This window comes from Myxocyprinus asiaticus, chromosome 30 (genome assembly GCF_019703515.2).
Source record: "Myxocyprinus asiaticus isolate MX2 ecotype Aquarium Trade chromosome 30, UBuf_Myxa_2, whole genome shotgun sequence".
NCBI classification, from domain to species: domain Eukaryota; kingdom Metazoa; phylum Chordata; class Actinopteri; order Cypriniformes; family Catostomidae; genus Myxocyprinus; species Myxocyprinus asiaticus.
Window position 1 is genome coordinate 10907472 of NC_059373.1, and position 26310 is coordinate 10933781.

General features: G+C 36.7%; 1 protein-coding gene across 2 annotated transcripts; it reads left to right on the top strand.

Annotated features, from left to right (window-relative positions):
• The first annotated feature begins 464 nt into the window (after nt 1–464).
• On the top strand, nt 465–7780 carry si:ch73-347e22.8 (uncharacterized). 2 transcript variants are annotated; one of them, XM_051663594.1, is made up of 6 exons: nt 465–484; nt 1898–1941; nt 2330–2809; nt 4745–4799; nt 7005–7116; nt 7283–7780. In XM_051663594.1, exons 3-6 carry the CDS (start codon nt 2504–2506, stop codon nt 7311–7313), a joined length of 504 nt encoding a protein of 167 aa, XP_051519554.1. In that variant the 5' UTR covers nt 465–484; nt 1898–1941; nt 2330–2503; the 3' UTR covers nt 7314–7780. The 2 variants fall into 2 exon arrangements, with proteins under 2 accessions (XP_051519554.1, XP_051519553.1); XM_051663593.1 differs by lacking the exon at nt 465–484 and having other exon boundaries at nt 1756–1941.
• Nucleotides 7781–26310: the final 18530 nt, after the last annotated feature.

Consider the following 26310-nt stretch of genomic DNA (forward strand, 5'->3'; position numbering starts at 1 on the left):
CATGTGTTTGTGTGTGTGTAATATATATATGGCAAACTTGCATACAAAGGAGAAAAAACAAACTGCAGTAGGGTTGCTAAAACCTTTGACCCTCGTCATGGAGGGACCACTGGACTGCCTGGCAAAACAAAGACACCACATTTTTAACCCAAGGATCAAACCATTTGACCCTCCCAGGGGAAAGATCATCAACACAACACAAGATAAATACATAAATAAACAAACTCTTAACAATTAACATTAAAACATAAAATAATCATCAACATAAATACAGAAAATAACACATACACTATAGACTACCACATCTAACATTAACAATACATATACTACAAACAGTGATCGCTCCTCAACAGAAGGCCTAGTTGACCTAGTCCTACATTACCCACAATTCCATGATTACTGTATAAAACAGGAAACAGAAAGGCTGCACATTCTCTTAAAACCCACCCCTGGAACCATGCTGCAGTCATGAACCCAGAGAGAGGTAAGAAGAAAACAAACAAACTTCAAATTAATAAAGCAAAAGAAAAACTCTTGTTGTATTTCTTTCTTGCCTAATGTGCACCCTTAGACAACAAAAAGACAACAAGTGCATATAATACAACTTATAACTAAACAAACATATAATGTGGACATGTAGGACACACAGGCAACCAATCACATCGTCACACTCTCTTTTCTATCTATCACTTCAGTCTTTCTATTCTATCTAGCAATTCCTAAGCAACCACCCAGAACACCCTAGTAACCTCCTAGCAATGCCATAGTGACCACCCAGAACACCACTAAATGTTCAGACCAGGCTATTTCAAGCCAACCTAAAGTTTGTCCAGAAATATTTTTATCTAGTTATTATTATTATTATTATTATTATTTTCTGATTGCTTAGGCTCTATCTATGAAACTATAGGCTATTTTTGCAAAACTCTACACACTAACCACAAAACCTTACACCAAACCAGCAAAACATTCTACATCTTTTGCAAAAGCAAACAATTCTTGCAAAACTCTTCAAACATCTTTTAAAAATGTGTGTTTTTGCATCAATACAGTACACATAAACCATCATTTGAATAAACACACGAAGCACCAACTACGCACTGATAGTATAAATAAAAAACACTTGTGGCATTTTCCTGTGACCTATCTGTAGTCTTCAAGCTCTGATTTGTAAGTGAACTCATTATCTAAAAGTGTTTTCACATGTGTCGATTTGGAAAGGCAATTGGCAAAATAGTGTAGCAATGTAGAGACCAATGTTTACAGTTTTGCAAAAAGTGTGTTATAAAACTACAAACTGAGTGTAAAGCAGAGAACGTGCATTCAGTATGACACACTTGGTAAATGCATTGGCTACAAGTGTTAATAGTTTCAGAGGTAGTGTTTAAGCAATCAGAAAAAACTGTCAATATAACTCACAATAGGCATGACAGTGACCCACAAATAAGGAAATGGGGTTTTGTGCCCTCAAGTGGTACAGACTGATATAATGCAAGACTTAATGCAAGTTAATTGTTGGCTGTGAGACAGTTAGTTTTAACATTTTATTCAAATAAATTGCTTAATTGTCTCTGCATCAAAAGTGAGACCAAAATAATTGTGTAATGTCTTTTTACTTGAGCAGAAAGAGCGAGCGACAGCAACTTATGTGAGAGATAGAAAAAGCAAGTGAAGAATGATTACTTGCTTAACCAGTCTGACTTGTCTCCAAGGATTGACAGAGAAGGCAAATATTTTAAAGGTAGTATAAGAGAAAGGCAGAAGTACAGAAGGATAATACATGTGTCCTTCTCTTGATCTTTTCTTTTGTTTTTCCGTATGCTCTTTTTTTTTTTTTTTTTTTGCATTGCATTGCTATCGGTTATATTCGGTTTAATCCTCTCTGTTGTGTTTGTAGTAAGAAAAACACTTTCCAGTGTGTGCACGGGCTGCTTGACAAGGGTGAGTCCAATTAATGCATTCATCTGTGAATGACATGATCATTCCCTTGGGTGTTTGGCTTTGAAATAAGTAAAAAGTATCTGCTGTGTTTGTTTATATTTTTATATGTGTTCATTTATATATTTATAAATGTTTATCAAAAAGTTATATCCATTTTAGGTTTATGTTATGAGACAAAATGCCCTGTTTTGAAGCATGACTTTGTATGGTATGTTGGATAGAATGTATATGAATACTTTTTCATTCAATGCATGCAATATTAAGTTTATCTACATTTCAGTGAAGTCAGTATTCCATTATCAGAGGAACAGATTAAAATAGATTAGAATAGATCATTATGACTGTAAAATATTCTATATTTTTCCCTTTTCTCTGTATTTTCTTTCAGAGACCAAACTACATATGCTGTTTATTGCATGTGTATCACTTTGGGCCAGTGTCAGATAAAGGCTTATATTAAAAACTGGACTGCATCTGCTGTCCTTTTGCTTCTGTGAAACACATTTACCAACCTGTTTAAGCTGATTTAATCTGTAGACTTTGGACATACCCAATCATAGCCATGGACAAGAGATCTTGCTGGTTTGCATTCTTGTGTTTATTGCTAGCTGTGAATATAAGCTTGGTGGGATATATGCATTTTCGAAAGGAATTGACAAGAAAACTAGAAAATAAAATGGAGCTCACAAATATGGAAATCAAAGAAAAAGAATCAAGTATAATACATTTTGAATCAGCTCTTGAAAATTCGAAGAAGCTGATGAGCACCACAGAAACAGAGGTCACAGATCTTCAGGATGAGATAAAGAAATCTGCTATCGATCAGGAAAACAAAGCCAAACAGGTTAAAGATTGCCAGAATTCTGTGGTAAGTAACAGATCCATCCATGTGGTAAGATCCATCAGGTTTACTCTGACATGTAGCCAATGTTAGAAAATGCACAATGCGTCCTTATATTTACTTTAAGAGTCCCAAACATGTGTTCAGATAGTTAGTTTGGTCAGCAAGACTGGACCAAACATGTATTTTATATTTAAATCCTGTAAATATAGGCTACCTCTATGCATTTAGTAAGTATGCATGCATTTTTTAATTCAATTTGGCTAAAGCAAAAATAATACAGTGGCAGAAGAATTATGGCCTATGTTAGTCCATGGCGGACACATTAAAATATTTCCCTGCTCATATTTGCTTATTTTTTGTTATCATGGGCACTGACATTACAACTCACCTGTATAGCAGGTTCAAAAACTAACAACTCACATTATGAGCATGTTGGTGATAAAATAGTAGAGTCCAGTCATAAATTGAGCAGTCAAATTTTTTTTATGTATGAAGACCCATTTATAAAGTGAAAGAACCATGATAAGTGTGTTATTATAAAGACTTATAGATATTTTGTTTCTGAAACAAAATGACTTACTTTTATTTGTAATACAGCAAAACCAAATTCAATTCAATTAAAAAATTTATTTGTATAGTGCTTTTCATGATAAACATTGCATATTTCAGCACTCTTAGAACACTGCTTGTCCAATCAGATTAGAGGGCTAGAGTTGTTGTATATAATCTGAAACTGTCACAGTTTAGCAGAGAATAAGCAGAGGCTCAGGACACAAATGCAGAGTTAAAAAACAAGGTTTTATTAATACAAAAATAAAGGCAAAAACTCAAACTACCCCAAAGTGGAAAAAAAACAGTAACTGTGCAGTAAAAACAACAATGGGCTGGGCAGGAAATAGGTGCAAATAACAGGATAGACTGGACTGGAAACAAGACTGAAGAACAGGACCAACGAACAAGACGAACTGCCATTGGACAGCAAACATGAGGAAACTAAAATAGGGAGAGAAATCAAACAGCTAAACAAGGGTACAGGTGAGGCAAATTAACTAATAATAGGCAAACAAGGAGGTGGTGTATGACACAACACTGAGAGATACGCGGCAATACAGAACCAAAACAAAGCCATATGCTCTAACAAGACACACAAACGAATGGCACGAGTGCATATCGCCAAGACAATAAGGCAACATGTGCTCATGCCAACCGACAGATAAGATGAGAGAATGCATGGCAATGCTAACAAATCAATGCCATGCATTCTCACACTAGACAAAGCCTGAGTGTAAACCGTGAGGCAAACACCACGTGATGCATGCAACAGGCGACAAAACGAGACAGGACACCTGTACGAGAGTTTGGCCACACACAAACCTGACTCCTCAGACCAAAGTGACCGAACCCTCGCAACGCGAGGCACACCTGCGTTCGTGAGAGACAGACATAAATTACTGACACGAGTGCATGCCGCCAAGATGACATAAGTGCAATGCACCCACGTCAATAACAGACAGAACTTGCAGCATGAGTGTCCGGATCCCCTCCCCAACCGAAACCGAATCAGACAGGGAAGTCAGGATCCAGACACCATGCTCCAAACCTGAGACCAACAGAGGAGCGCACAGCAGGGAAATAACAACCGTACCCGTGCTCTCACACATAGACCGAAAACTAAACACAAGACAGACAACGGACGATGATGTCACGATCCTGTCACACAAAAACCCAGACTGACAGAGTGACAGAACCATGACAGAAACATATGCACATTACATCAAATGACACATTAACACTTAATAAAATATTACTAAAAATATTTTTTTACAAAACTATATGCATGCTTTTTTTATTCTTATATTTTATATATTTAATTTAGCTAAAATATTGAGGCTGCAAGGGGGCTGTGTTCCCATTTTTTGTCAACACACTTTTTATCATCTGCCTTTGTGTGTTCCATAGGAGAACCTCAGAACTGAAAATGGAATCAAGGAGAAGGAGGAGACTGACAATCATGGTACGACTTAGTGTTAGCGACTTGTGGTGGGTGGAGGTGTGTAGCTGTGGTGGCCCTTAAAGAGATAATTCACCCAAAAATGATAATTCTCATATCATTTACTCACCTTCTTGCTATCTCAAACTTGTATGACAATCTTTCGACTGCAGAGCACAAGCAAAGATATTTTGAAGGATTCATGATGTGTTTTTTGTCCAATGAAAGTCAATGGATCCAAAGTTTAAAGCAGAATAAAAATAATCCTTTTGACTCAAGTGGTTTAGTCCATGTCTTCTAAAGTGATACAATTGCTTTGGGTGAGAAACAGACTAAAATGTAACTGCTTATTCACTATAAATCTATAAAGCTCTGCACATAGCTCAAGCACAAGGAAGTGTGAACGAGCTTCTCTCATGAACGTGCCAAGGAGACTGTCAAGATAGTGAATTAGGACTTAAATTTTGGTCTGTTTCTCACCCAAAGTGACTGTATTTCTTCAGAAGACATGGATTAAACCACTCTAGTCATTTGGATTACTTTAATGCTGCCTTTATTTCCTTTGAAAGTGTTTGATCCCATTGACTTCATAATATGTCTTTCAAAATATCTTAGTTTGTGTTCCGCAGAAGAGAGAAAGTCATACGAGTTTGAGACGGCATGAGGTAAATAAATGATGATAGAATTATCATTTTTGAGTGAACTACAGCAATGTTTCTCAACCGGGGGTCTGCAGATCCCTAGTGGTCCATGGCGTACTTGCAGGGGGTCCATAGAAACATTTTAAAATCACATTGTTGAGAGAAGAAAAACCCAAGATAAGTCGCAACTGTGCATAAGTTGCACTGACAGAAGTTGTATCCGACCCGGGAGCAGCCATCTCACTTTCCTTCAGCCACTCAGAAGGGCTGCTTCAGCTCTACCAGATGCTTTCATCCAAAGCGACTTACAAAAGAGAAATAATACAACATAAGCGATTCATCTAAAGGAGACAGTAGTATGAAAAGTGCTGCATTACAAAGTTTCAATTGCATCAGAAAAATATATTTTCCATACAGAGTAGAGTGCAACAAGGTTTATTGATTTTTATTATGAGTGTATGGTCAAATGCTGGAAAAGATGTGTGTTCAGCTGATTTTTTGAAGACTGAAAGGGTATCTGCTTCATGGATGGAGTTGGCAAGGTCATTCCACTACCGGGGTACTGTACAGTGAAGCTGAAAGTCTGGGAAAAGGAGTGGTTTAACATGGGCTCTCTTTGGTTCATTGAAGACCATATGTGCTGCTGCATTCTGGATCATTTGCAGAGGCCTAATTGCGCATGCAGGAAGACCAGCAATGATAGCGTTACAGTAATCCAGTCTAGATATGACAAGTGGCTGGAAAAGGAGTTGTGTAGCATATTCAGAAAGGAAGGGTCTTATTTTCCTGATGTTGTAGAGTGTAAATCTACATGATCATGCTGTTTTTGAGATGTGGTCGTTGAAATTGAGTTGGCTGTTTTCTAGATTTCTGACCATTATGGAAGGTGTTTTTGTGGATGAACCCAGCTGAACGGTGATATTGTGCTCAACAGCAGGGTTGGCTGGAACAATGAGGAGCTCAGTTTTCACTAGGTTGAGTTGCAGCTGGTGATCCTTCATCTAGGCTGAGATGTCTGCCAAACAGGCCAAGATTCGAGCTAAAGCTGAGGGGACACTGGGCTGGAAAGACAAGTAAAGCTGTGTGTCAATGGCATAGCAGTGGTTAGAGAACCATGTGCCTGAATGATGGGTCCCAGTGATATTGTGTATATAGAGAAGAGAAGTGGTCCCTCATTGAGCCCTGAGGTACCCCAGTAAGTAGCTGATGTGACTTGGACACCTCAACTCTCCAGCCTACCTTGAAAGCCCTATGTGAGAGATAGGACTTGAACCAGAAAAACACAGTTCCTGTGATGCCCAGAGCAGATAGTGTGGACAGGAGGATCTGATGATTGACAGTGTTAAAGGCTGCAAAGAGGTCCAGTAGAATAAGGACATAGGATCTGGATCCCACTCTCAATGCAAATGCAATACTGCAAATGAAATACTGATAATTCATCATTGTCACACAAAAAAATCAAAGTGATAAAGTTGTCATTTGCATGAATTTAAGAATAATTTACGGTTTAAAAGACAGACTGTCATCAAATACAATGCCCAGAAATGTAAAGATAGACACAATATCAATGCCTGTAAATATATTTCAGATAACTATGCTGCTCTTCAGGCAAAGTGGAGTGAAACAATTAATGGCCTTAAACAGCAGCTGAATGAGCGGAGTCAGCTTTGTGAACATGTGAAGAACGCTACAGAAGTGAGGTGAGTTATTCAAGAATTACTACCTCTTATTACAAATAAGCAAGAGCTGCTTCAAGAGTTGACCAAAACAAATCGCATGAGTAAAATGTATCTTGTGTAACTACAATGTAATTAACAATGTTTGAATCAATTTTAATATCTATCTTTGATTTTCTTTTTATTGTAGAGAGCATTGCCCTCCCATCAAGACTTCATAATTATACTTTGGGTGATATGGTATAATATTGAGAAGAACACCTTCTGTGCATGTCAGTGCTTTGTGCTGTTGACTCATTATGATAAATTGCTTCTTATATTATTCCTCAGTTGTAAACTGCTTTGAAAAAACCATATGCTACATAAATAAAAGTAACAGTGCATGTATGGTGAGTCTCAGAAAACAACTAAAAATGAGAACTACATTTGTGTTTAGTCAGTTTTATTACAGGTCCTAAAAACATCAGAGTATTAATACATTTTGATATTAATACATCAAGTGTAACTGTTGCTTTGGTATGAATACAGTATCTTCATTAGTTTGGATTATTGATCTAAGGAAAAAATATTTTAATCAGTGAATACAATAATTGTTTTGATAAGTTTATTTGATATATGATTTGTGATAAGTGATATCTTCATTTTGTGCTATATTTGTGATATATTCAAATGAAATAAAAAATGAAATTCAAGGAACATTCTGGGTTCAATACAAGTAAAGCTCAATCGATAGTATTTGTGGCATAATGTTGATTACCATAAAAAAAAAATATCTTGATTCGTCCATTCTTTTCTAAATAATAATAATAATGATAATAATAATAATCAAGGTTACAGTGAGGCACTTGCAATGGAAGTGAATGGAGCTAATTTCTGGACGGTTTAAAGGCAGAAATGTGAAGCTTATAATTTTATAAAAGCACTTACATAAATTATTCAATTAAAACTTTATTAGAGCTGTAAAGTTGGTTTACAGTAAAGGTTAGTTTGTTTAACTTTTTTAACATGAATCTCTAACATATGATCCCTAACAATTAAAACTTAACAATTATTTCTTGTTTTTTAAAGAGCCTATACATTTGTTTATATCTCCCTCACTTCATCTTAAAAAACCCTACCACAAAAAAATAAAATAAATAAATAAATAAAAAAAGCTGCCCTCTGTTGGTTAACAGCCACATTGATTTAACCACATCCCTGAATTGAGGTAGTTATGCAACAAATGTGCAATTTAGGAAGAGAAAATAAAAGAGGAGGGATTAATACATTAAAAATGAAGTTGATTACAGAACAAACGAGGAAGCTTATCCATGTGAACTATTTTTTCCCCCTTTGCAAATATACATCAACAAAGAGGACAAATGGCTAGAAAAGTAATGTGATACCACAGAGTAGAGGTCTGCATGGGCCTTAAAATGAAACTCGACCGATACCCGAGACTGTGTGGCCCGACCCTACCCGGCCTGAACGATACCGTCAAATTTTAAGTCCGAACCCAAAATAGGCTGTATTTTATGTAAGCATATACAGTTGAAGTCAGAAGTTTACATACACTTAGGCTGAAGTCATTAAAACTGATTTTTTTAACCACTCCACAGAATTCATATTAGCAAAAGAAATCAGCCAAGACCTCAGAAATAAATTGTGGACCTCCACAAGTCTGGTTCATCCTTGGGAGCAATTTCCAAACACCTGAAGGTACCATGTTCATCTTTACAAACAATAGTACGCAAGTATAAACACCATGGGGCCACGCAGCCATCAAACTGCTCAGGAAGGAGATGCATTCTGTCTCCTAGAGATGAATGTAGTTTGGTGCGAAAAGTGCAAATCAATCCCAGAACAACAGCAAAGGACCTTGTGAAGATGCTGGAGGAAACAGGTAGACAAGTATCTATATCCACAGTAAAACGGGTCCTATATCAATATAACCTGAAAGGCTGTTCAGCAAGGAAGAAGCCACTGCTCCAAAACCACCATAAAAAAAGCCAGAGTACAGTTTGCAAGTGCACATAGGTACAAAGATATTACTTTTTGGAGAAATGTCCAAAAACTGTTTGGCCATAATGACCATTGTTATGTTTAGAGGAAAAAGGGTGAGGCTTGCAAGCTGAAGAACACCATCCCAACCATGAAGCATTGGGGTGGCAGCATCATGTTGTGGGGGTGCTTTGCTGCAGGAGGGACTGGTGCACTTCACAAAATAGATGGCATCATGAGTAAGGAAAATTATGTGGATATATTCAAGCAACATCTCATGATATCAGCCAGGAAGTTAAAGCTTGGTCACAAATGGGTCTTTCAAATGAACAATGACCCCAGGCATACCTCCAAAGTTGTGGCAAAATGGCTTAAGGACAGCAAAGTCAAGGTATTGGAGTGGCCATCACAAAGCCCTGACCTCAGTCCGATAGAAAATTTGTGGGCAGAACTGAAAAAGCATGTGTGAGCAAGGAGGTCTACAAACTTGACAACAGTGCTAAAAACAATCTAGATGCAGTGCAAAGAATGTAACAGAGCGCAGGTGTTTCAACATGCATTTTTGAAAATTTGAAGTCCTTTTTAACTTGACATGGTGTTTAAAATGTGTCGGTCCTGCGTGAAACGCTGAAGAAACAGCGAGACACAGTGTAAATGTCAAAGACGTTCGTCCAGCATGTGTTTACATAGGAAAACAATAGGAAAACAAAACAGACGCGTGCAAAAACACGTTCGGTGTGACGGCCCCTAACTCGTCCTTTTGCGCTTGTCTGTGAGTGAGCGCGTGAAACAAGTTTGGTAAGCCTGTTTATTTTTTCATTCATACAAACCCAAACCCGACCCGAACCCGGCCCGAAACCCGTCGAGTTCTCGGGTCCCATTGGGCCCGGGTCAGGTTGCAGACCTCTACCACAGAGGTAATAATGCCAATAACTCAAAGCAAAAGGAAAGTCCAGCAATTGGCAGGATAGGAATTGGTCATTTAATCATTTTGAGAGTGAGGGAGGGCAAGGATTGGGTGTGTGAAGAATTATTTATAAAGAGTATAATGTTGCAAGGCTCTAACAGATGTACAGTTGGTGATGGATATACACAATAACAGTTGGCTACAGACCACCTATACAGTGTGGGAAAAGAATACAAAGAAGACCTCTTTGCGTGGATTGATTGATCGAATGGTTGATTCAGTTTGCACATGAAAGAATATGCATACAACTATACAGATTACTCGAGTTTTTGGTTGGTTGACTCTGTTTGATGACTTTCTTAATCTCTCTCAGAAGGTCTACCTTGTTGTTTTTGATGTTCATCTCAGCTTTCTCCAGCAGATCAGTGATCATTTGACCGCTGTAGGGTCTCTGGAAGGTTGTATCTTTGTATGTTTCCTTCCACTTTTTAATATCTTCTATTAAAACAGATAATTCAAACCCTTTCCTATTTGGCTTTTCATCATACAGACTATTAATCTATTTATTTCAGAAATGAACTGCCACTGACTGTGATGGTGAAACATACAAACAATCATTGAAACGACAGCCAAGAAGTTGTTTCAAGCAAGTTAATGTTACCTCCACCATTAATTTTGATGAAAAGAGGAATATGAATTACACTTGGTGCATTGCTGTGCCCTCCAAACACATAAAAGATTTTTGGAGCACATTTGTCCTCCTCAGATATGTGAACTTTTGGAAAAGGAATGTATAGTTCTTCACACATTCCAGCAATCTTAACCACTGTCTGTGAAAAATAATAATAATTTAAAAAAAAATAAAAATAAAATAAAAAATACAGTCTTATATATAAGAATGTGTGTCTATGTCCAAATCCACCCAAAACCAAACTTTAGTAAAAATAACAACCAATTTCACTGGCACAAAATTCACTGTAATATTTTTCTTCCTGTGTGGGCAACTGTTTTACAGTGCATTAAGTAATTAATAGTAGCCTATACATACATCAATTGGAAAAGACAGAATACATTTAGTTTACCTCAAATGGGTCATCTTCACTAAAATCAAGGGAGATAATGAGATAGAGGTGCCTCTCTTTCCTCAGCACTGAGAAATAGGGCGAGTTAATTAAGATTCCAGTGTCTTCATAATGACTTTTTTCCTATTTCAGAATATAGGGCAAAACCAACTTTGCTGACGATGATGAAATATTTACATATATACAGTGCAAAATCAATTTGCATTGTTTGAATAATTCAACTCACTTAGGTCAGTATCTCCAGGAGATGTGACTTTGCCTGTACCATCCCTTTTAATTTCTGCGCTAGCTATACCAAACAGAATTGCAAAAATAATCATTGTTTTCAAACAGTTCTCCCCATCTGCCATTGGTTGGCCAAACAGAGACCCGCTCCAAACTCATGACATTGGTTAAGTTGATGTTGCCTAGTAGAGTTGGATGGGATGCTCAAAGAAACAGAGCAATATTTTGAACCACAAAAAGCCACAGTGTTTGCAGTGATTTGGGGTAATCAACCTACAAGTGGCTTTCTTGTAGTTTTCTCTGCATATTAAGGAGAATGTATTTAACATTAACCATTAAATACTACGTAATGCATATTTTACATTTTTATGTATAATTTATTTTTAAATGTATTTTAAAAGTGTATTTTTACATTTTAAAACACATCTATTTTGTTTTACATTTAAAATCATATATCAATGTTTTTTGCTTACCTGTCATTGTATGTCGTGCCCCAGATCCAGCAAGTAACTAACTCAATGCATTTTACAATGACAGTCCATGAACAATTGTCTAAATTAACAGAATGAGTTCCGTAAACTTAAAGGGATATTCCGGGTTCAGTACGAGTTAAGCTCAATCAACGGCATTTTGAGCATAATGTTGATTGCCACAAAAATTTATTTAGAATCGTCCCTCCTTTTCTTAAAAAATAAATAAATAAAAAGGCAAAAATCGAGGTTACAGTGAGGCACTTACAAAGGAAGTGAATATGGCCAGTTTTTGGAGGGTTTAAAGTGTTTAAACTCTTGTATTATTTGAGCTGTAAAGTTGTTTAAATTGTAATTTTTACAGTCGTTTTAGGGTTTAACATTACATCGTCATGGCAACAAAGTTGTACAGTTGGCTATAACTTTACACAGAAAAGGTTGGTAAGTGATTTTATCACACTAAAATCATGTTTACATGCATATTGTTTATGTCTTGTGGCTATACTTTTAAAAAAGAGAGTATTTTAACATTTAAAAATTGCCCCCATCCACTTTCATTGGAAGTGCCTCACTGTCACCTTGATTTATAATTTTTTTTAAAGAAAAGGAGGGAGAAGTCAATATTATTTTTGTGATAATCAATATTATACCTCAAATGCTGTCGACTGAGCTTAACTTGTACTGAACCCAGAATATTCCTTTATAATAAATTCAATAATCAATTGGTCTTAATGTCTCATATGTACACACACACCAGATCAGACACACAACAGATCACAATGTCAAAGCAGCAGCCTAATTACAGAATAGATTACAGTACAGTACAGTAGGTTTTTAGTCACAAACTATGCATGTAAAACAGCAGGACAACTCACAATTTTGATGTTGAAACCAGTCTGAATACAGCTTGCATACATACAGAGTGTGTCATGTCTAACATAATTAATGTCTCATATTCTTCTTCATTATTTTCTTTATTTCGGGAATGTTTAATTACATAATGGCTTTCTAGCGCATATGTGCTGAAATCGGTCTTTGCTTACTGAAATTTAAACCACTGCCCCCAGTGGCCGAAGCTAGAAGTGTTGTTGAATGAATGAACACATATCAACTCCAATTTTCAGGTGAAATTTGCAAAGGTTGCCGCAAAAAAAAACAATCTTATACAGTCAACAGGAATGCATGTTTTATTAACCCTACACCCCAAAACCCTAACTCTAAACTTAACAGTCAGTGGAGTAAAAATGTAATCTTTGAGGGAAAAAGCAACCTCTTAATCATGCTCATCACTGTTTATGTGAACACGATTACTTCCTGGTTTCCATGGGACCATGACCCGTGTCAGAACTGCGTGGCTATTCATACAATGTAATCAGTAGCACCACAGAAAAAAAAGGTAAACACTTTGTTATATGGAAAAATGTCTGATTAGAGATGGCATTTGTCAGCATTTCATCAGAATGGGTTAGATTACAGGGTACCAGAACATTCAGAAGCAACATGTTGATTTCCACCATGGATGTGCATACCTCTGAAGCATACCTCTTACTAAGTCATTCAGGATTTTAGTGTGAGATGAAGGGTCCTCCTCTCATAAGACCAGAAGATTCAGTTCCACAAGTGTCAAAAGCCCTTGGCAAACCTTGTCAACGAGTGGACGACGGAGTAAGTGGTGGTCTGTTTGTTCTTTTCCTGAAAATGCGTGGTTACACATCACATCTGACTTATGCCAAAATAGTTGTAAAAAGAACAGATTGTACTATTCTGCAACGTAAATTTTTCATACATTTAAAGTGGCACAGACATACCAAGGTTACCAAGGTGTTGCTATGTGGTTCCAAAGGTGTTCTGTTTTTTTTTTTTTAGTGCATTACTATGCGGTTGCTAAGGTGGTCTGGGTGGTTGCATACTGGACCAGGCCAAAAGAGTCCACCCCCATGTCATATTATATTTTGTTTCCTAGATATTCAATAGCTCTACCCCATCTTCAATGTAAGTTTACTGGATTTCATTGACTGTTTAAGTGTCCACCAGGCAAATATATTAAGTCCAATCACTTATCAGTCAATCAATCAGTCATTTATTTCTAAAGCACATTTAAAAACAGCAAATGCCAACCAAAGTGCTGTACAATAAGATTAATAAAACAATTACAGATTACAACAAAATTATCACAACAATAAAACAATCAAGTACACATAAATAAGAAACACTAACACATATCCACCTACACAGATCCGTAAGCTACTGTTTTAAGAGAGGATTTAAAAACATGAATGGAAGGAGGTAAATTATTGTGACTCTGAGTGATTGACTCCAGCCGGGTCTCCTAAGCAACCAAATTGGCCCGGTTGCTAGGGAGGGTAGAGTCACATGGGCTAACCTCCTTGTGGTCGTGATTAGTGGTTCTTGCTCTCAATGTGGCGCATGGTAAGTTGTGTGTGGATCGCGGAGAATAGCATGAGCCTCCACATGCGGAGTCTCCGCGGTGTCATGCACAACAAGCCATGTGATAAGATGCATGGATTGGCGGTCTCAGAAGTGGAGGCAACTGAGACTTGTCCTCCGCCACCCGGATTGAGGTGAGTAACCGCGCCACCACGAGGACCTACTAAGTAGTGGGAATTGGGCATTCCAAATTGGGAAAAAAGGGATATATATATATATATATATATATATATATATATATATATATAAAAAGACCTAGGGGTCTGATGATGGGAGAGGAGATCAGATAAATACTGCAGTGCCAAGCCATTCAAAGACTTAAAAACAAACAATAAAACCTTAAACTGAATTCTTTATTCAACAGGAAGCCAATGCAGGCTGGCCAGAACAGGAGAAATACTGTCTCTCTTCCTAGTCCCTGTAAGGAGTCTAGCAGCAGCATTTTGAACCAACTGAAGACGTGATAGACAAGATTGAGACACTCCTAGGTATAGTGAATTACAGTAGTCCAGCCTCGATGAAATGAAGGCATGAACTACAGTTTCCAAGTCCTTAAATGACAAAGACAATTTTATCTTGGCAATAGACTTAAGCTGGATGAAACCAGCTTTGTCAACTGAATTTATTTATCAAATTTGAATACTGAATCAAAGATGACACCTAAGTTTCTTGCTTGTGGACGTACAGTGTTTGCTAGAAAACCCAGGCTCCTGGTGATGTTATCAGTGAACTCTGGAGGACCAAAAACTAAGACTTCTGTCTTTGAATCATTCAAGTGAAGAAAATTGTCCATCATCCAACTTTTGACGTCTCTAAGACAGTAGAACAGTGATTGCAGGGCAGTGCTATCACATGATTTTAATGGAAGATAAAGCTGGGTGTCATCTGCATAACAATGGTATGAAATCTGATATTTCTGAAAAATGGTGGCTAAAGGGAGCATATATAAAGAAAACAAAACAAGGCCCAAAATAGAACCTATTATAACCCAAAATAGCACCCCACAACTGATGGCTTTTGATGAAGAGGAGAAATTGCCAATGTCTACTGAGAAAGTTCTCCCCTTGAGATAGGATGAGAATCAATTTAAAGCAGATCCCCTAATACCAATCCACTGCTCAAGGCGTTTCAACAGAATTAAATGATCAATAGTGTCAAACGCCACATTGAGATCCAGAAGAATTAAAATAACACAATTCCCAGAGTCAGCAAATAGCAACAGATCATTCAGTACTTTCAGAAGAGAAGATTCTGTGTTATGTTGCACTCTAAATCCAGACTGGTACCTATCCAAAATGTCATTCTCCTTCAAAAAAGAAGAAAGTTGATAGAAAACAACTTTCTCCAATACCTTGGAGAGAAAAGGAAGTTTAGAAATAGGACGATAATTGGCTAAAACTAACGGATTGGCCTTTTTAAGCAAGGGCTGGACCACTGCATGTTTAAAACAGGACAGAACAGTGCCATTAGTAAGACAGCTGTTTATTATCGACTGAATACAGTGTCCAACAATGTCCAATACTTCCACTAGAAGGCGTGGAGAAACAGTATCCAAGGAACATGTGGCTAGCTTCATATGCCGGATTATGTCCACTAGGTAAGGGAGGGACACAGGCTCAAAATTAATTAAACTAGCCGGGTTACAATAATTATCAGAAGGGTCATTTCCAGAGTGCAATATGCTAGATCTAATATTATAGATCTTACTGAAAAAAACTCTAAAAAATCATCACAAACTGTAGGAGATGCATCAGGGAATGTGGTGATAATAGGGTTTAGTACTTTATTAATAGTGCTAATTAAGATTTTTGGTCTACTGGCATTATTAGAAATAAGGTCAGAGAAATATTTTTTTCTAGCAGTCTTAACAGAATGCTGATAGGTAGCCATACAATCTCTCAGGATTTCATAAGAGACTTGAAGCTTATCGTTTTTCCATTTTCTTTCATCCTTCCTGCATTTTTGTCTTAAAACACGAGTGTCACTATTGAGCCAGGGCTGAACTCTATGTTCAGGATATTTCATTTTAAAAGGAGCAATAGAATCCAGAATATGATTAAAATGGGAAACCAACTCTTCTGAGTCCAAACTAGAGGAGAGAGACTCAAAATTACTAGTAAGTTGAGAAAAGATAAAAGTATCAGTAAACTGCATAGGTGTAGCTGAATTAAAAGAGTGTGAATCTGGATGGGTAAAGGCAAAACCTACAGGACTGTCAGCATCAATTTCTAAAGATGAGATTATATTGTTCTTTAAGAGATGTTATAAAATGGGTCATTCTGGTCCCGAATACTGGATAGTCTAAACAGCATTCCAGATATGCTAAAATACACAATAAAGTAACAGATATGATGTTTTAGGGATATTTGTGTATTTTTATTAAGTAACCGTTTTTAAAAAGCAGTAAGGTAAGAGAGGTTATGTTACACTGTAAATATAGTCATGGCTAAAGTGGTAACAGGCCATTCACTGTACGCCCTTTGCTGAAATAAAGCAAACCAAAGGATTACTTGTTATTTATAAGAGTGTTTCTCTTAACTCTTTCACAATCTCACTTATAAGTAGCACTGCCCAGAGATCCATCAGACTGAAATTGTCTTTTTGGTAATATTTTTTGAGTGTAGACAGTTTCTCCCTGAAACCGATTTCAGCACCATCAAGTATCTGTATAATGTCATCCTTTACTTCCTCCAGATTTCTGGACCAATCAGGTTGTTTGTATAAAGATGCCATGCACCTGAAAAAGAAAAATAATGACTGTGTGATGTTGTTTGTACACTGAAAAAAGTTAATGCATCTCATTATATTTAGTGCCTTTTTTGCATTGGCTTTTTTGAGTTTTACTGACTTCAATGGAAAAGTTTCTCTCACATATTAAAAAGTAGTCTGAACGGACTGAATTGATTTGTGAAAACCTCTGAGTTTAGTTAGCTGAACTTAATCAGTTTAGTTAGCTGAACATAAGTTGGATGTAGTTATGAGAACTTCACTTTAGTTCACTGAACTTCAAAGCCTGCCACTATAATGATATTTAATGATACTAACTTTCATATCATGTTAGGCCTGCATTCTTTGCATTGTAGTGTTGTATTTTTTTAATAGACAGTTTTGCATGAAGCTTTGTTGGGAGGCAAATAGATATCAACAATTGACTCACAAACCTCGGTAATGGTGATACTCAAACATCATTAAGTAAAAGATAAGCTCTTAACATCACCACAAAACTATTAACTAACAGTGATGAGAAGAAATAAACAACATAAACAACAACAACACAAATAATGTTGCAAATAGCAAAAAAATAAGCCTACAACACTACCCTCGTAATTATTCGCGGCAATGCGTGCTAGGAGCTGGCAAATCTTAGTTTGTTCAGACAACTTTGTTAAGAGAGTTTAGCTGACAAATACGCCTGTTCCTTTAACTTAAATACAAGTTAATAGAATCACAACTTAACATGTTAATTTGGCAGAAGAATTGCCATCATAAAAACCTTGATACAACTAAACATTAAAATATATATATTTTTTTTTTCAGTGTATGTGTGCTGGGATTTGTGTGTATTCAGTTGAATTGTGTAATGAGTATATGTGTGTGATTTTTACCAGGTAGAACCTGAAACCCCACCCAGATACAGCATGCAGTCCAACAGACCCTCTTTGTCCAGTTGGACCAGTGATCCCAGTAAACCCAGCATGGCTCTCTCATCTCCCCTCCTCCAGAACCCAGCAATGTGATGTTGGGGACCTCATCCTGTAAAGACTGCCAAACAACCACTTGTATTATAAATTTCATTTATTTAAAATGCACTATAATAATATAATAAATCACTGCTCTCATCTGTTTTACTACAGTTCAACCCAGTGAGAGGAAATTGTCAATTTTTCTAAAACAGAACTGCTCTATTTATCACGTACTTCAATGCATGTCAGGGTTTTTTAACATTATATAAACATGATTTCTGTAAGTCATTTTTATTTTATTTTGCAGGATCAAAATGAAGGAAACCAGACAAGACACTTTATAATTAGCAAGTAAAGTTGCAAGACTTTATATAATATTTTTTGTGTATATATATATATATATATATATATATATATATATATATATATATATATATATATATATAATGTTATTATACAGTATATAATTATATTTAGTTGTGGATAGGTGTGATAATTAAATGTGATATTTGACATATAAGTAAAAGATTTACCCAGTGGAACAGTTGATGTGTGGTTACCTTGCTACATTTTATGTTGTGCTGTAGACCAGTGGTTCTCAACCAGGGGGCCGGGACCTACTAGGGGCCTCAGCACACTTCCAAGGGGGCCTCAAGTTGACTTAAAATGAATTTAAAATAAGAAATATTAAAATAATTCAACTTAATTAAAATGCTAAAAAAATACTTTAAGATGTATGCCTACAAATTATAAACAGACTCTTTCTGAAACTTCTAGAATAATGCATGCATCAAGCAACTTGCTTGTTTTGATTTGTCTTGATTTTGATTGAGAACGTTTTGTCCATGGTTTTCACTTTTTTTTTTTTTTTTCTGTCTTCTTTTCTCGTGATCATGACTTAAGTGTAAATCACTGCAGAATCATTCCAGAGACGTCATTCAGTATTGCAATAGGTGATGAGCTAAATCTGCCCAGCACCGATCACCGGTGTTCACCGCAAGGTGCATGCACGGTTAGAAATAGATGTTTTCGACGGCCCTGTTCCAAATGGCACCCTCCACCCATGTGGTCTTCCTCTGAATGCAGACTTTGATGATGTAAGAGAGTGCAGACCGATGGGGCACTAGTAATCAAGTCCATGAGGGGGCATGATTGGTAAAAGTGTGCATTTGGGACAGACTTCAAGACTGCAATCAGATGACACATTTTTTACACTATGTTTTTATTTACATGCAGTTTTACAAATTATTATTTAAAAAAAGTCATGGCATTGATAGATAGGGTAAAAGAACAAACTTTAAACTAACTAATGAGTATTTGTTTTTATTAAATAATTTCAAGCAACACACTGACTATAAAGCATTAGATAATAAAGAACCTCTGAAAAACAAAGTGCACATATGACCACAGCAACAAAACCCTATTGTTTTATATCTTTAGAGAACAAATAAACATTATTCAGACACATGGATGGTTACAGCTTAGAACACAGTAAAATGTAAAGAAAGAACATACCACCATATATTCGCAAAAATAGTTATAAAATACACACAGCCACACTTCTGCAGGTATAAATAGCACTTTTAGACAGAATATTGCTATATCAATAAATATAAGCAATCTTACAAGCTACAGCCATGTGCATTAAATTATTCTTTCCTGTCTTGATATTTTAGAGACTCACAATAATTCTAAAATCCTCTTTGAAACAACAACAACAATAAATTGAATAGGAGTAATTCCATATCTCTGGAAAATTAAATAAAGTTTTGAACAAGTTCTACACATCAGACTTAAAAGTGATTCTATATACACATAAGCAAGTGATCCGCTGTTGATAATCAGGAAAAATTGATTATAAAAAAAAAAAATATTTTTAATTTTTTTTTTATTCTTTTTATTTTTTTTATTAACAAATAAGAGTATGTTACAATTATTAGAGTATATAAGAAAATACAACATAAATGTAACAAATAGATGCACACTAGGGGGGCTTAATGTAGATTTACATAAAAAATATTCAAACATTTACACATTTTCAAAGTTTTAACTGCTTTTTGCTTAATAAAAAATCGGATTGAGTCAATATAAAGTTCCATTTCTTTCTTGGATGATGTAAAACAGGGTTTTTTATAGGAAAACTTACATTTGTGAACATGGAATTTTGCCATTAAAGAATAAAATGTATTATATAAATCTGACTGTGCTTGTCTCTACAATTCTCCAGAAGACCAAATAATAAATGTTTCCAAAACAGCACAAATTGGCCATCAGTGTTTTTTTGTGATAAAATCACAAACATTTTGCCAAAACGGTCTTACAAATGGGCAGTGCCAGAATAAATTAACCACAGTTTCAGGGCAACTGTCACAAAAAGTGCAATTAAAATCAATATCACCTTTAAATTTTACAAAGTATTGTTTCACTGGGTAAATTCTATGTATAATTTTGAATGATACCTCCTTAACTTTGTTCGTAATTAAATACTGATTAGGTATAAGCCAAACCTTTTTCCACACTATATTGTCTGTCAAACGATTCCAATATGAGTAAATATAAGGCAGAGATATATTGTTTCTTTGAAATAACGCTCTTATGGATCTGTTTTGTGAGTTAAGGGAAAAACAAATACTTCCTACATAAGAACTTACTATAATTGGTGGGGACCACTGAGTGTTACTTCTTTTCTGATGTCTAAAGAGCATACAGATTTCAGAAGATATTACACCAAAAACTTTTGCATAGTCCCCTGGTGTTACAGGAATTTTATACTGTGCCAAAAACTTTTCAATTGTAAGTGAAAAGAAAACCATTTAAATTAAATAATTGATCCACCAATATGATGCCATTATCAAACCAATGTTTCAGAAACAACGACTTGCGTTTATATAATATATCCTTATTGTTCCATATATAATACTTATGTGGTGAAAAGTTATGCTTGAAAATTAAGGTCCATGATAAAAAGGCCTGGTGATGAAATTCAGATAGTTTTACTGTTTTTTTTTTTTTTTTTATCAATATTATAATTACAACTAAGAAATTAATGCATGTCCGCCATGTTTTTTTCTCTAGCTCAGAAACTGGGGTCCTTCTGATTGGTCTGTCGCAAGGACTGTTGGGTAGCGGGCTGCCGTGAGCCCGGAGCAGTGCGGCCTTCGACGAATACCGCATCGAGAGCGCAAAGGGGGCGCTCGCAAGAACCATCTTAAGCGCTAAAATCACAAATGGGACACACTACGGACTCGTAGACTTCACAAGCACGCGCAACTGAAGACCACGAGACCGCAAGTCCGCAAGTCCGCATGAAGTGCGCCATTTGGCACAGGGCATTGAACTGCATGTCGATTTGCAGATCGGCGAGATTTTCCGGTTGCAGTCGGGGGAGGAGTTAAAAAGAAAGCTGTCAAGCCGGACACTTTGCATATTTTGTACATTCTGTGGTCTGCAGGCGGAAAATTGTTTTCATTTATTTTGGAGTTGTCCCTACTCGACTTGTTTTTGGTCTGATTTATGCACGATTGTTAGAGATCATATCATTCCCAGCTTTCAACTTTGTTTTGAAAATATTTTAAATAATTATAATTATTATAATATTTTTTTGTTGTTGTTGTTATGACATGTGTCTTCATAAGGAATATTATTTGATTAATTTGCTGCTTTTGTTGGCAAAGTTTAGTATTCATAAATGTAAGTATGATGGTTATAAACCATTATTTTTAATTTTTAATTCAGAGGTTCAGCAATACCTAAGAACAATTTCCAATCTGAGAAACAAGAAAGCTGTAAAGTGTATTGAAATATGTAAACAATTTGATATTTTTTATTTAAACTGTTTATTTATTTCTCTTATTATATATATATATATATATATATATATATATATATATATATATATATATATATATATATATATTTTATTTTTATTTTTTTACTTTTTTTTTAAATGTATTATTATTATTATTATTATTATTATTAAAAATACCTCCTGGCTATTGTTGTAAAAGTTTTGTAAGCATTAATAAAATACAATAAAAAAGCCGGACACTTTGCCCTTCCAGTCGCATGCTGAACCCACATCAGTCACTGAAGATCGCGCGATGTTCGCTTTCTTTATTGCAGACGTGGAATTCAGATAGACAGATGTTTGAATTTTACATAAAATAACCAGAAAACTTTGAAAGGTTTATGTGCTGCTTAATACAGTGCCTGTTGTGTGTACAAGAAGAAAGTCAAATAAAAGCCTGTATTATGTTAATACCAATTACGGAGTCAGTATTTTTTTAATCATTTTTATTTTTTCTTATGAAGAAACATGATGTTACTGTGACAAGCATAATATAGCATGATATAAACATGATGTACTGTTATAAAAACACTGGAGGTGTCAAAATAAACACCATGGTAATGACATACTACCGCATTTCTGCCATAGACTGACATAGCAGAAGTAGTTTGTGAAGCATGCAATTGCGAAACAGCCCATGAAACATGTGTATCCGTTGTCACGTTGTGAGTCTGGCCAATCGTGAATAAGCAGTGTCGTCATCAGAGCGTGTCCTCTGGAGCAACTACAGCGGCTGCGTCAGCCAGCTGCTCTCGAATCGCTCTCGCGATACTTTGATGGTATTCGTAACGGTGGTGCAGGTTCAAGGTTGTGTCTCGTTTCGAAGGATGCGTGCTAGGTAGGACGCGTCCTTTGAAGGCTGCAGTATACCGAGCGTCCTCCTTTAAACAAGCCTCGGTTAAACGAGACGGCCTTCATAGGACAAACGGAAACGGACGTAACATGGTTGCTAGAAAGCACGCCACTCTTTAACAAGCGCGTGCGCTTCGAGTGACAAGGGAAGAAAGTCCCTCTGGAAGGGAATGTATGAGGTAAATTTTAGGAGAGTTATAAAGATGTAAAGAGAAAAGAAAATAGATTTTACAGGTGTACTTTTAGTCTAATACTTTATTTTAATTATATATTAATATAATAATACATATTATATACTCTGTACCCATCTACTGAGGTACTTCAACTCTAACATTCCTTGCATTAGAACATCATATTTACGGGCAAATTGGCATTATTTTTATTTTTTTGAGACATTTCCGTTGAAGCAAAGAATTGTGGGTTGTGAGTGCCCACGAAGGATACACCTCATGCATCCTCCGAATTCCCGTGAAAGAAGGTCGCATTCGAAGGCTGCTTTCGAAGTGTCCTACTCGCTTTTATGAAACGAGACAGCCTCGTTGACATATGCGGCCGAGAAATGCGACCTCCGGAGGACGCAGCCTTCCAAATGAGACACAGCCCAAGTCTGACAAAATTTCTAACCAACATGCACTGCTTCAAGTCTAGCGCCAATCGGTCTGCGCAGCGCTGTATGAAGTTGAACACACCTAATGTTCCGACTTGCTCTGATGTCATGCTGAGGTATGCCAAAAAACTTGCTCTCCCCCGACTGCGCTGACTAAAGACACGATAGAAAACGACTTGCTGACGACATGGCTTAATGCTCATTGGCTTAAACGACTGTGATGCTTCGTTCTCTTCTAAAATGATAGATTTTTTTAGTTGTAATATCATGTTTTCTGTGTATAAATTATATGTGAATATTCCTAACACTCTAACAGTGCGATCTCTCTATGGGATATGCAATTTGTATTATATTTCTGAAATATCTAAAATACGTCTTTTTTTTCTCCCCAATTTGGAATGCCCAATTCCCAATGCGCTCTAAGTCCTCGTGGTGGCGTAGTGACTCGCCTCAATCCGGGTGGCGGAGGACTAATCTCAGTTGCCTCTGCGTCTGAGACCGTCAATCCGCGCATCTTATCAAGTGGCTTGTTGAGCACGTTACCACGGAGACCTAACGCATGTGGAGGCTTCACACTATTCTCCGCAGCATCCACGCACAACTCACCACGTGCCCCACTGAGGGCGAGAACCACATTATGGTGACCACGAGGAGGTTACCCCATGTGACTCTACCCTCCATAGCAACTGGGCCAATTGGTTGCTTAGGAAGCCTGACTGGAAAATATGCGTCTTTATTAAACTAAAAATGGATGGAAAGACACGTTTTATTGGCGAAATTAAATAGCAGGTACATTGAGTGTCTTTTTCATCATATTTATTTTAATTTTAAAGCAACAGAATTTAAATTATATCCACTTTATCAGCAAGAGCACATGAATGTGAATCCTGCTATATCTGCCTTTGATCTCGAAGGTGTCTGATCCACTGCGAGATGTGAGAATTGTCCGACATGACAGCTCTTATTTCACTCCTCCCCTGACTGCAGCCGTCTACTCTCGTCTACTTTCATGGCGTGGTGTTTGGCATCTCGAACAAGCCTGTTGTTAGAGGAGCAGGAGCGTGTCACATACATCATTAATCAAGGCCTGACAGCAGCTGAAATATCTTTGTGCCACTGAAGCACTGTATTGGAGCTTCAGTCGTTTTGGGAAAAAACGTCATCTGTGACAGCTTCATTTGTCTGAAAATCACTAAATAATTTACTCTCAGACATTATTTTTTACTTTTAAACAAAACACAGTAGCTTCTTATCTCATATATGAAGCCTTTGAGCATTCACTTGGTTATTACATATTTATTTATAAACACTTTAGTTAAAAAAAAAAGACGAAAATGACATAATAGCGTTGATAATACATTTTATTGCTAGTTGTGCTTCATTTTTTGTCCACCAATTGGCAGTAAATTGAACCATGTACAGAAGCTTTGAGTATGAACCCAATTTCAGAACGTTTGTAATGAAAGCCCTATTGCTTCAGAAAGCTTCATTTTCCCATCATCACTCCATGGATACCGGATTATGACTGAGAGATGCAGCTCAGCAGACTTGCGACTGAGATAAAATCCATCTCCTTTTTTAATTTTAGTAAGACAAACATTAAAATGCTAGTCTACATCCTCTCTCTGAGGTCAGTTTTATTCTAAGAACGTATTGTTCTTGTTAGAAAAGGCTAAGGAAGGGGCCTGGGTAGCTGACTACCACCCCTGGAGTCGTGAGTTGGAATCCAGGGTGTGCTGAGTGACTCCAGCCAGGTCTCCTAAGCAACCAAATTGGCCCGGTTGCTAGGGACGGTAGAGTCACATGGGGTAACCTCCTCATGGTCGTGATTAGTGGTTCTCGCTCTCAATGGGGTGCGTGGTAAGTTGTATGTGGATCACGGAAAGTAGCATGAGCCTCCACATGCGGAGTCTCCGCATTGTCATGCACAACGAGCCACGTGATAAGATGCGCGGATTGACTGTCTCAGAAGCGGAGGCAACTGAGACTTGTCCTCCATCACCCGGATTGAGGTGAGTAACTGCGCCACCAAGAGGACCTACTAAGTAGTGGGAATTGGGCGTTCCAATTTGGGAGAAAAGGGGATTTAAAAAAAAAAGAAAAACAAAAGGCTAAGGAAGAACTGCACTATGCTTCCATATCAAAATATGGTTTAACTGTATATTTAATTTTGTAATTTTTAACCTCAGGACAGATCAATGTAGGTCAATAAACCTAATATAAAATAAAATGTGGAAAGTTTCCTGAAAATCTCCAGAGAAACAAAAGAGGAAAATGTTTTCTGTTCGGTTCTGCTTTGACAAGTTCCCCCATGTTAATGAGTTTTTGGAAAATCCCTACAATCCAATTTATTTTCCAATGATCTCTTCCTGCCAAGACTTTCACTCAGTTCAAGAGCCAAAAATTCAACCTTTTCCAAAGTATCTGTCTAGATGGACATACGTATTTCGGTGAACATAATTAATTGATATCTAAACATAATAAAAAAATAAATTTGGTAAAATCCTTTTTTCTCTCTCTCTCTAATATTCCCTGGTCTCCCTAGCACCCTTGCAACAACCTAGGGGTCCTGGAACCCCAGTTTGAAAACCCCTGTTATATGTAATATAAGATCATGCTATAATTGGCAGAAAGTGTTTGTTGGTTGTACATCTTTTCTCACTAATTGTTTATATTAATTTGAAAGGAAAGAATGGTATGAATGTGTGAGTGTGTGCACGCACACAACAATAATGCACAGAAGGTGTTTGCATTAACAGTGCTATAAAGATTGAGACAAGACAATGTAACAAACACAATCCCTTCTCCAATCTTGTCTTTCCATGTATCTCTTTACACTTTGTTATCCAAAGCAACCCTGTACTAATCTGTTTATCCAGGTCTCAATACTGCAACAATAAGCAGGTGCAAATACGATCAATACGATTAGTTTTGAGAAAAAGCATCATTGAAACAGACTGGCCCAGGCTCTTATAAATCTGTGAACATTATATACTCAGATATTCAAAATCCACAACAGATGCTGTCCACACACAGTAAGCAAACGTGTCAGCCCATAGCTTTCTTCAGTGTTCATATACTCAGATATTTGTAATAATATTCACTGTTTGGAACATA